Source organism: Crassostrea angulata, chromosome 4 (assembly GCF_025612915.1).
Source record: "Crassostrea angulata isolate pt1a10 chromosome 4, ASM2561291v2, whole genome shotgun sequence".
Classification (NCBI taxonomy): domain Eukaryota; kingdom Metazoa; phylum Mollusca; class Bivalvia; order Ostreida; family Ostreidae; genus Magallana; species Magallana angulata.
Genome location: NC_069114.1, coordinates 18,441,287 through 18,452,456, shown reverse-complemented (window position 1 = coordinate 18,452,456; position 11,170 = coordinate 18,441,287). Strand labels below are relative to the sequence as shown.

The window sequence follows — 11,170 nt, the reverse complement described above, 5'->3', positions numbered from 1 at the left end:
ATATGATTTTAATTGTTATGTTGATTTGTAACTAGATTTCCATAATGTGACAGCAAACTTGGTTTCATTTTGTATTAACAGAGCCCATAATCCTTTTTTTAATGTTTAAAAATACATCAAAGTTATTTGATAATGAAATATAATATCAAAAAAGATAAAGTTCATTCGCATGTAAATGTGAAAATGGGTATCATGTGTAAATATGTAAATCTTAATTTTAATGAATAAAATGGATCTAAATATTTAAAGAAATCTCTAAAGAGGAAACCTGTATTTTAATCAATAGATTGATATTTTGAAAAATGCTTAAAATAAATTTTAAAAGAATATTTAACATATGAATTACAATGCCAGCCACTAAATGTACCAAAACGTGTCTATTTATGACGTTGCGTAACTACAGTCAGTTGAAGCATCTTTTTACAAGATGTACCATAGCATAGCATTGAATTCTCAAAACATATAACATTGGAATCTGATGCCATAAAATTAAAACCTTATACCATAGCAAACAATCTCATAGATTCTCATTCGTCATATCATGCTGCAGCATACCATACTACATTATTTTAAATCAGTTTAAAATGCTTTTATTAGAAAAAAATTAATGTTCAGATTGCAGATTGGTGGTCAATTTTGGCTTTTTATCATTTTTCTCAAAATGTTTGGAACTCATCTGTGTATGGGGGCGATTTTGATTAAATTTCATACCATGCCATAGCATATAAGTACCACGTCATGAAGCTGTTCGTTTCAAATTCTCACAGCATCTCATACAAATCCCATAGCATATCATTGCAATCGCATACCATGGCATTAAATAAAATTATAGAAGATATGCACGAAATGACTGTATATAGATATTTATGCCTGCATATTTTAGGAGAAAGCAACATGTTTGACATAAACGAGCGAAAACAGTTTGGAATAGTTGTTTCTCAAGTTTTCGACACAGGTAAAACTGAATATTATTATTTGAACTACGTGTTTCGGGGGAGCGGGGTTTTTAATGATTAAGAATTTAGTCCATAGTATCACAAGACGAAAAAAATAAACTTACTTATGTAGTAGCCAGACAGCAAAGAGAGAATACATATAGGGGTGAGTATTCCTAATAATATTGGAACAAATAAAGCCTCATCATTGTCGTTGATTGGTGTGTTGTCTAAACTTCCATTCCATTTGTTGATAGAGGCATTTTTAAATTGCTGTGTAGTTCTCTGAATATGAGGGGGCGTTGTACTGTTTAACAAAATGTTTTTATAAAAAGTTTTTTAAAAAAATTTCAGTCTTTGTATAGCATTCAATTTTATAAAATATTAATAAAGTGTTGTTTATTATAAGCATTTTCACATATTATATGTTTTTGAAACAAATGATTTGATATTTAAAATAAGATATTCATACATTTATGATTTGTATCTGACCGAATTTAATCAAATCTTTAAAACACATTACCTTTTACAAGATGGTTCAGCAAGGAAACATCCATTTCCAAGTGAAATGCAAGCCGGGTCTGTAAAACAATAACGTTATCCTTTTTGTTTGCACACTATCTATATCGTAATTCTGATTCAAAACATGCCAAACAATAACAGAAACGGCAACATGCAACAAATTACAGTTGTTGTTTTGGAAGATAATGCTATTATTTTTATCCATAAACTCAGTAATGATGCATAAATTAATATTATTTAGACATACTCTGTGTTAAAATGGAGTGCTTGTACTTACATTTATAGATTTCATTGCTGAAAAAAGAGTGGTTATGACACCCTTGTGTAAAATGACTGCAGCTGTATGAATTAGTTAGTGAAACACGTTTCACTAAATACAAACAAAAACCTGAAAATAAATCAAAGGTTAACTCATTTCCCAAATTATCTGAAAATCTTAACGTTTCTTGCGAAATATTTCTTTCAAAATGAATGCACTCAATTTAAATCTGGCATATAGTTTAACAAAAAATCAATAAGCACTGATGTCTGCGAAAAACCTGTTTTGTTCACAGGTCAAATAGAAAAAAAATTAATACTAGCTCCAAAATTAGTTAAAATTTATAAAAGAAATGTTTACCTTTCTGAATCCTTTCAACGGGTACTATATAACAGAACTCTAAGAGCTGATCGAGGTTTCCGTTCGGTAAACACGTGTAACCGTTACTTTTGTTACAGTTGAGAGCTGACGACCTCTCAGCCCATTCTGTTTCATTTCTTGGACAAAAAGCTGTAGTGTACACTGGATACTTGTATCCGGCAAGCTTTCTCTGAAAGTTAAGAACGTTTTATTTATCAAGATATTCTTTAAAAATGTCGAAAAAGCGTTGCGAGTATTTTTTATTACTAAACTAATATAAGGAATAAAGGAATATTTTATTTCTATTTTGTTAGAAAAAAGCGAACGCATCATTGAATTAAAATGTTTAAAAAAGAATAACTGTCTTTATAAACTAAATTAGATAGTTATATTTAACAGATGTTTCGAGGCTTTCATTAGGTCTTTCCACCTTTCAGGTGAAATACCTCTTGTATTTCTTATGTTTTTTGTTATTTTTTTCCTTCTCTTTTTTTCCAGGGACAGCTTTTTTATTTCTAGAGATATTCAAACAATTTTTGGGAGTTGATTTTAATCAACTCTCCTATGCAGTTACTCAGACAAACCGAAAGTGAAACAGTGTTTGGACCTCAGCACAAGTCATTGTTGCTGACAAGACTTAGTTCTTGAAAATAATTGATAAATTCGATGTTATGTATGCTAAAGCATTGTTTTTCAAAGAAACTTATTTATAAATACCTTGAAAATAGTCAGATTTTAAATGGTACGATTAATTTAAATATTTTTGGTAGTCGTATGTATTCCTACACCATGCAGAGTTCAATATAGTCTCGTTCAATTCGACGCTCGGCTGTCTCCGTAAATCCTTGTCGGGGATTTACGGTGCCAGCCGAGCGTTTAGTTGAATTGAATTGAATTGAATTGATTGAATTAATTTTATATTTAAGTATTATTTAACATGATTCATATGGGGGTTTCTCGACATTCTTGTCGAAAAATTCGAAAAAATTCATATTACAAAACTGTGCGTAATTCAAATTAGAAATTACATGTACTTGTCATGCAAAATAACATATCATTGATTTTAAAATAAATAAACATCGACAAAATCAACTCCCGTCAGTTCTTCAGTACTTTGATTTCTTTATGTTATTGATCATAAAAAGTTATGTTACCATATGACCATTTGCTTCTGAAACCAAAAGAAATAGAGACTTGAAACTTTTACTAATGTCTTCAGTACACTTAGAGGGTTCTTCAATCTATTCATACCGAAAGGATCTGAGCCCCCCCCCCCCCCTCTAGTAGTTATTGCCCCTGAAAGTATTTGTATTTCTATAAAATCACTTCTAACTTTTTTATCATTTGTCATAGAGACTTCGGACCACTTTGGATGAAAGCGTCTACCTTGGCCAAACAAAACGACATAAAGGTCAAAGTCATTTGAAAATCTGTTAAATAATGAGCTTTTAGATCTCTTTTGTTTAGGATGGTCCAAAAAAAAATTTCAGGGATGTAGTAGGACTTCTTGAGACATTTCAAAATATAACCCTTCAGCTCCTACCTTGAAACAATTATAGAGTTATTGCCCCTATTGTACAAAAAGCTTGTTATCACTATTTCTCATTAACTGTTAGAGAAAGAGACTTGAAACTTTTACTAATGTATTCAACACTCTTAAAGGGTTCTTCAGTTTATCAAACCGAAAAAGCCCGAGTATCCCTTTTAGCAGTTATCGCCTCTGAAATGTTCTTAAGTTTGTTAAAATCACTTACAACTTTTGAACCTTACATCGTAGGGTCATCAAACCTCTTTAAATAAATGTTGACCTTTACCAGTCAATGTGACATAAAGGTCAAAAGCCAAGGTAAAACCCCCAAAAACTGCCATATTTAAGTTTTTGATTTTTTTTATAAAGTTACGCAGAAAAATGTTTTATTGATTACATTGCAATAAAACATAAAAATAATAGGGTGGAAAGACCTCAAATTGATCGTGAACAATTACTCTACTAGTTGTGTTTGCTTTTTTTTATCAAAGATTCCCAAGTCTATAAATATACATGTACTATATGTTCAGATGTATTTACCATTACCGGATGTTAGAATTTTATACAAAATGGAGTCGCTTCACATTAAAATAAGTATCGGCTAGACGGCCTTATAAGTCGCTTCTGTGTTATATTTTAGGGTATATCATTTACTTTATTGAAGTCTAGCTTACATCTAAACAGATCGTAAAATGTGCTTTATTTAAAAAGGGGGGTTGTCATGGACGCCTAGGTAATATATTCGAGGTGTATTTCCGAGCCTGCCGGAAAGGCCCGAGAAGTTGCGATTGATACTGAAACCGAAACCTGAAAATTATGCCAAAGTAAAAAGCCCATACACACCCGTTATGCATTTAGAATCATTAAATCTGGGTCTAATATGGATTGGATACCCCAATTCCATATTTCAATTGTAATTCTAAGTTACTTTTGAAGAATGTTATGGATTAAAGACGATAATGTACTTACACTTTCGTTTTGAACGAGAACGAAGACAAAGAAAGTTCCTACTACCACAAGACACACTTTGGCATGCAAACTCATCTTGACTTCTTTAGAGGAGCATGCGAGGACTCGTAAATTCTCTTGTACAATGTTTAAGCTTCTTTTAAAATGAATTTAATCTGCTCTTGACCTAAAAATAAAAACAGGTTTTTTTAGATATTTATGAGCAATATAAATGAATATTCTCAAAATTAGTTAACTGTTCTCGATCCTATTAAAAGATGCATTTGCATTTACTTACATTACATAGAAGATCAACTTCGGTTTCTGATTCGCTACTTTTCCTGGTACATTACATGGTGCTCTCAACTGTTCAAAGGTCGAGATATATTCCTTCCTGTTTCTATGGTAAGTATATCACACAGGCAGTCGGGTATGTCATCGTCACGTGATCTCTCAGAGCCAATGAGAATGCCGTACTTTATTTAATAAGGCCGAGTCTAATTATTTCTACCCTAGATATTTTGAATGAAATTTCTTGCACTTAGGTTTATTTCTATATCAATTGCTTTAGGATTTAAAAAAAAATAATATATAAACCACCCCAAATTCCTAGGTGGTCGTCTCGAAAGTTAACACTTTTTACTATGGGGCACTGTGGGGATTTGTTTTCAAGTTTTACAAATGTACCCATACTTTTTGTATTTCTGCGTTAGGGATTTTTTTCTTTTAAATATATGAAAACTATAGTAAAAAGTCACCAAATGGTAAAGTTAAAACATGTTTGGTCCAGGGATAATATTAAATTTGATTTTTTTCTCTCCAAAAAATTGGCATATTGTGCAATAGCTAGTCCTCCTTTCTTTTCATCTGCTTCATGCATAGTTTATAATACCGGAAAACAATGGCGCCATCTTCGCATTTCACCCTATCAAATTTATACAATCACAATGTTTGAACTACTGAACATTACATTTAATGTTGACATTGTACGAAAACACAATTCAAAAGAAAGTTATCGGTGCGCAGTCATGAGCATTCGGACAGAACTCAACCTCGTTAAACGCCAATGTTTACGTTAATGACAGTTTCCATAAACATTGGAAAATATATAAGCGAGGCAAAACCGGATGCGTTGTGGAAAATTCAACTTGTGCTTGAACTAGTCTGGTTCCTGTGAGGAATTATGGATAGGCCAGCGAACCAGGCTAGCACACATTTATCTGAATCTGGATTTCATGCCATGAACACACATTAAAGTATGGTGTCCGGATAGGGCCATTTGCGTTAGCGCGACATCGCGTTCAGATAAACGAGACATCGCGCTAACACACAACACGCCGTCGCGCTAACGCAACTTTGCACAACACGCCGTCGCGCTAACGCAACTTTGCACAACACGCCGTCGCGCTAACACACAACACGCCGTCGCGCTAACACACAACACGCCGTCGCGCTAACGCAACTTTGCACAACACGCCGTCGCGCTAACGCAACTTTGCACAACACGCCGTCGCGCTAACACACAACACGCCGTCGCGCTCACGCAACTTTGCACAACACGCCGTCGCGCTAACACACAACACGCCGTCGCGCTAACGCAACTTTGCACAACACGCCGTCGCGCTAACACACAACACGCCGTCGCGCTAACACACAACACGCCGTCGCGCTAACACACAACACGCCGTCGCGCTAACACAACTTTGCACAACACGCCGTCGCGCTAACACAACTTTGCACAACACGCCGTCGCGCTAACGCAACTTTGCAAGTTTCACAGTCTATTAGGAAGTCGTGTCCGGAAATATAAGACTGCGCATGCTGATTGCAATTAACGTGTTCATCTCTTTTAAAATGCAGAATGAACCCAATGGGATATTCGTCTTTGACAGAAGGCAATCACAGGGAAGACGTTACTCGTAAATATAAACTTTTGATATTTATCTTTTGAAAAAGGTTTCATTAATCAAATGAAAAAATTTTAGAGACCGAATTTTCTCTCAATATGCCCTATATAATATATTTTCTTCTGTCATATTTGTAATTTTTACAAACTATTAATTTTTTTGTTGATAAAGGAGAAGACCTCATTCGAGACTATTTCTACGGTGGGTACACAAATCTAGAGATTTGTGGTATCCTGCTTTTACGACATGAAATAGTTATCAGGTAAATATATAGATTGATCAGTATAATTATGTTGAACATTGTTTCATGGCATTTCCCGTATTTACTATAAATTGATTATGAAAGTCCCAACCAAAATATCATTTTTAGAGCCAAGTAACAAATATTGCTGCAGGTGATATGCACATGTATTCTCTTTTGAAAAGTGCACAGGCATCAATAAGCCTATACATCCACTGGATGTAAGATATAATTTATTGCTGCACAGCAAATAACAGCCATAGGTACTGATAGCTATAGTGTTTTCAATAGCTTGCTTAATGATTTTTATAATGTGTATAAGCACAATTAATTAATATCATAGTAGAAACAAAATATATCCCAGATTTTTTTGGCACCCAGTATAAGACATCTGAAAAGAATATTGGCGATGATGGGACTAAGAAGACGAATGCTGCAAAACACTGTTGAGGCATCTTATGCTATCATGGTAAAACGTTATTTCAAATAATCCAAAATAAAATATATAAATCTTAAAGGTCCTTTTTATATATTTTCCTTTCTTTCATTACCATAATTTGAACTACTACATGGAGCTCATGTAAATTATATCTTTAATAACTGTTCTGTTATTAGTTATAATAACAAAAGTGCTAATTATTTTGTTGTGAATAAAATTAAAACAAGATCAAATTTAAGGTCAAATTATTCATTCACAAAAATATACACTACTTATTAAAACATGTTACAAATTCATGTCAGGTGCTTTGTATATTACCAAAACAAAGAAATTTTAAAATGTACAATTGCATTTAGTTAAATTACATGAATAAATAATTGTTGAATTTATGAATTATTTAAATATTTAAGGTAAAGTAATCAATTGGTAGATTTATTAATGTGTTACATGCATGTTAGCATATATCCTTATACAATGACATAACTATATTTTATTCATATGTATTGATAATAAAATATACATTTCAAACTACATTTATTTTTAAATTAGGAGGAATTAAATGGAAGTGGTTCTTCTCTTGGATGTCGTGGACTACAGCGTCGTCTTTTGTCACATGGACTCGTGGTTTCAAGGTTGGGTATTTGTACATCATGCCAGAAAAGGGTAGTAGGCAATACGGAACAAAATATACTGTATGAAAACAATAATACATATAACTGAGTAATGCAATTTATTGAAAAACTTTAATAGATATTAACATACTTGTGAATTGTGAAATACTAGTATGTTTTGATCAATGGCATTATATATTGAATCATTAAGAGAACAGGTTTTGGCCATTCAAAAGGAACTGGACCCTATTGGTGTTTTGGAAAGAAAACAGAGGCGTCTAAAGAGAAGAGTATATCATAACAAAGGCCCTAATTATCTATTGCATGTCGATGGATATGATAAGCTTAAAAGATTCGGTTTCGCAATTCATTGATGTGTTTGCGGGTATATACATGTATGTGTTGCTGTGTCAGTTATGTAATATATATACGTAGTCAAATGATAATTTAATATATGTAAATGAAACAGTTTTATGCCCAGAAATTATGTCTTTAAACTTCTTCACAACTGAAACATGTCTTGCAGTCTATGTATAATTTTTTTTAAAAGTTAGATTAGGGTCACATGTATTATGGGTTCATTGTCAAGGTCAAAGATCGCTTTTGCCCAAATATGATTTGGCTACATATTAAACCAGTTAATTGGAGAGTATTTCTCAAACACACATTGTTTATACTTTAAGGAAAAACCCTCTCTCTGACAAAATCTGATATATTCATAATGGTTTGATTATTTGAAATAATTCAGTTTCATAAAAAGATTAATTTAAACATGAACTAATTATAATCATATGTCATATTTAATTTTAGTCTAAAATCTTTCCTGGCATGAATACATGATTGTGCTTTTTATTTTTTGAAAAGATTTTCTCGACGTGTGTTGTGGCTAAGAGTAGGCAGATCAAACAATGATCCCAAGGTGATCGCCTCATATTTTTTGGATTTCTTAAGAGAATTGAGAGGTAAAGTCTTCCATAATCTTAGAACTGATTTGATCAGTTCTTGAAACATTTTTAATTAAGTTTATATAAAATTAGAGCTCTACAACAAATCAAATTGTTGGTTATAAATTTTATTTATCATTTGAGTTAAAAAAAACTGGATTAGCTTTTTAAATTGCTTTTGGATAACTAGTAACTGTAGCTGAACTTAAATTTGAATATGTGATCTCAGTTGAGAACTAAGGTTTAAGGGCAAAATAATCATGATGATGAATTCTTAATGAATTCTTCTTCTCAGTGAAGTTTTTCAAAGCTATACGAAATCCAATACATTATCATATGTGCATAGTATTAAATATTTCAAGTCTATTATTTTTAATGCCATGACTTCCTCCTAGTAGAAAGACATCTGTAAATGCAATGGTCCGGCTTCATCTGAATTAAATTGTAAAATTATATGTAACTTATAGGTGATTATTTTGTCTAATCCTTTGGATGAATTACAGGAGTTCCAAGGTGTATAAGATCAGATGAAGGAACAGAAAACTGCATCATCGCTGATATTCAAAGGGCTTTTCGGTGGTATCATGATGATGATATGGCTGGAGAGAAAAGTTTTCTTACAGGATCATCACCTTCAAATCAAGTATAACAAATAATGTCCAAATAAATTTTACATACATTACAATTGCAGTATTATGAATTAAAACTAGAAATAAAAAATAATGTTTTGCTACAGTTTATTATTCCTGACTGTTTCCCTTCAGAGAATCGAACGATGGTGGTTGTCCAACAAACAAGGTGGTGGACAATTCTGGATTGAATTTTTCAGCAATTTGGAGCACATGGGAAAGTTTTCTACCTCGGACCATGTTCAGCTGTAAGTTATTGCACAAAGTAATAGATGTAGATCTAGCTGATACACTGGTACATACATTTCTACACTAGGAGCTGTGTCATTTAATACTACCAACACATTTTGATGGATGAAATGTAGACTGCCTGTGGCAGTATCATTAAACATTTTGTGATAAAGAGAATGAGGCTACTAGCTCAAATTCAATGTCTCTGGATTAATTACTGAATTATTGTATTGTTTTTGTCCAATAAATGTAAATTGGTTAGGATCTACATACTTCTTTTAAGATTAGGTTAATGTCACATGCAGTTTTGCCCAATTTATACTACTTTTCATTCTTCTTTTAACAAGACATATTATGGTACATGTATAAGCTTTCCTGTCTCTTTTCTAGCTTTTTTATGTCTCAGTCACACCATGAGCATTGCAAGGTTTAGAAACTCATCAGTTTAAGAATTAACTTTTTTTTTAAATGTAGCTTCAATAATGTAGCCTTTCCTCTCCCAATTATTTTTTTGGTGGAAAGAAATTTAAGATATAAAAAATTGGAGAGGGTTACATTATTGCAGCTAATAAAATTGGGAATTAACTTTTAAACAAACATGAAATAATTCTTATTCATTTTGGGTGTGTTGCCTAAATGGCCCTATCCATAAATTGAAGGGATAGAAGGATGCCTCAAATCAATGTTGAGCATCTTCGGTAGGGAAACAATTTTTTAAAACTGCTGAATAAAAAAAACCCACTGCTTTTTCTCTTTCGCAACAAATACAGGGAATGTCTACGATTTTGCTTCACAAAACTTGTGCAGGATGATCTTAATAGGTGTGCTCAGGAGTGGAATCAACACAGAATTCGACACACAAAGTCTGCTGAATTGCCTGGTGGAAAACCAGACTTGATGTATTATCTTCCAGAGTTATACGGCAAGTAAAGAAACTATTATTATTAGTTATATTTTGGTTGGGGAGAAGTATCAATTTTGAACCAAGGATTATAGCATTGAATGATTTATTTTTGACGTCGTCGTGTCAATAACTGCCGTCAGGTGAGCAGACAAATTGAATAACGCGCGTTAGCGCGTTATGATAATTTGTCTGCTCATCTGACGGCAGTTATTGACACGACGACGTCAAAAATAAATCATTTAATGCTTATATTTACATTTCCCTACTGAAGAAACCAATTGTTTACTTAAATAAATCGATATAAAGTGCAGATCACGGAAGGAGTAAATTAGTAACAGCAAGAACAGCTGATTTGTAAAACCGGTTTAAACTGGTTATAACAGAGACATTTGAGATGAGATCGACGAGCCTGAAAATATAATCCATGAAAAGTAACTATTGAAATTTTGGTTTTAACAATAAAGTCAACTGTTTTGTTGAATAATTATAAAACATGGTGTTTTGACAACATTTATGAAATACATTTTTTAACCGATAACATAGAAATCACTGTTTGAGAACTACTTATGTAAATTACTTGTAAATTCATACGCAGTGAATAGGTGTTGCATTTAGAGGCATTTAAACATCACGGAATTTAATGGGAAAACACAGTAGAATGTAAATATAAGTCTTTTAAAAACACTATTCTTGCCCGTTATAACACTGAATT

At 32.6% G+C, this 11,170-nt stretch overlaps 3 protein-coding genes across 4 annotated transcripts in view; 2 read left to right on the top strand and 1 right to left on the bottom strand.

Annotated features, from left to right (window-relative positions):
• The window catches only part of LOC128179821 (uncharacterized), a 32,568-nt gene extending 27,580 nt beyond the window's left edge, over positions 1–4,988 (bottom strand). The window contains 6 exon segments of the mRNA XM_052847452.1: positions 1,061–1,242; positions 1,459–1,516; positions 1,735–1,845; positions 2,077–2,266; positions 4,574–4,739; positions 4,851–4,988. Coding sequence (XP_052703412.1) covers positions 1,061–1,242; positions 1,459–1,516; positions 1,735–1,845; positions 2,077–2,266; positions 4,574–4,648 — 616 coding nt within the window. The 5' untranslated portion in view covers positions 4,649–4,739; positions 4,851–4,988.
• A 1,274-nt stretch (positions 4,989–6,262) lies between these two features.
• On the top strand, positions 6,263–8,511 carry LOC128179509 (uncharacterized). Its single transcript, XM_052846937.1, has 5 exons — positions 6,263–6,471; positions 6,631–6,721; positions 7,082–7,169; positions 7,689–7,771; positions 7,962–8,511. Exons 1-5 carry the CDS (start codon positions 6,414–6,416, stop codon positions 8,122–8,124), a joined length of 483 nt encoding a protein of 160 aa, XP_052702897.1. The 5' UTR covers positions 6,263–6,413; the 3' UTR covers positions 8,125–8,511.
• A 44-nt stretch (positions 8,512–8,555) lies between these two features.
• LOC128179510 (uncharacterized) lies at positions 8,556–10,514 on the top strand. Of its 2 annotated transcripts, none has more exons than XM_052846939.1 (4): positions 8,556–8,712; positions 9,198–9,337; positions 9,459–9,571; positions 10,376–10,514. In XM_052846939.1, exons 2-4 carry the CDS (start codon positions 9,290–9,292, stop codon positions 10,482–10,484), a joined length of 270 nt encoding a protein of 89 aa, XP_052702899.1. In that variant the 5' UTR covers positions 8,556–8,712; positions 9,198–9,289; the 3' UTR covers positions 10,485–10,514. The 2 variants fall into 2 exon arrangements, with proteins under 2 accessions (XP_052702899.1, XP_052702898.1); XM_052846938.1 differs by having other exon boundaries at positions 10,325–10,514.
• Positions 10,515–11,170: the final 656 nt, after the last annotated feature.

What these genes read in the sequence shown, in the direction of transcription:
- LOC128179509 (XM_052846937.1), top strand. Translation starts at nt 6,414, where the DNA reads ATGAACCCAATGGGATATTCGTCTTTGACAGAAGGCAATCACAGGGAA. An exon ending in TCACAGGGAAGACGTTACTC is followed by an intron (nt 6,472 to 6,630) that starts GTAAATATAAAC and finishes TTGTTGATAAAG; the next exon opens with GAGAAGACCTCATTCGAGAC. An exon ending in CGACATGAAATAGTTATCAG is followed by an intron (nt 6,722 to 7,081) that starts GTAAATATATAG and finishes TTTGGCACCCAG; the next exon opens with TATAAGACATCTGAAAAGAA.
- LOC128179510 (XM_052846938.1), top strand. Translation starts at nt 9,290, where the DNA reads ATGGCTGGAGAGAAAAGTTTTCTTACAGGATCATCACCTTCAAATCAA. An exon ending in GATCATCACCTTCAAATCAA is followed by an intron (nt 9,338 to 9,458) that starts GTATAACAAATA and finishes GTTTCCCTTCAG; the next exon opens with AGAATCGAACGATGGTGGTT. An exon ending in ACCTCGGACCATGTTCAGCT is followed by an intron (nt 9,572 to 10,324) that starts GTAAGTTATTGC and finishes CAACAAATACAG; the next exon opens with GGAATGTCTACGATTTTGCT.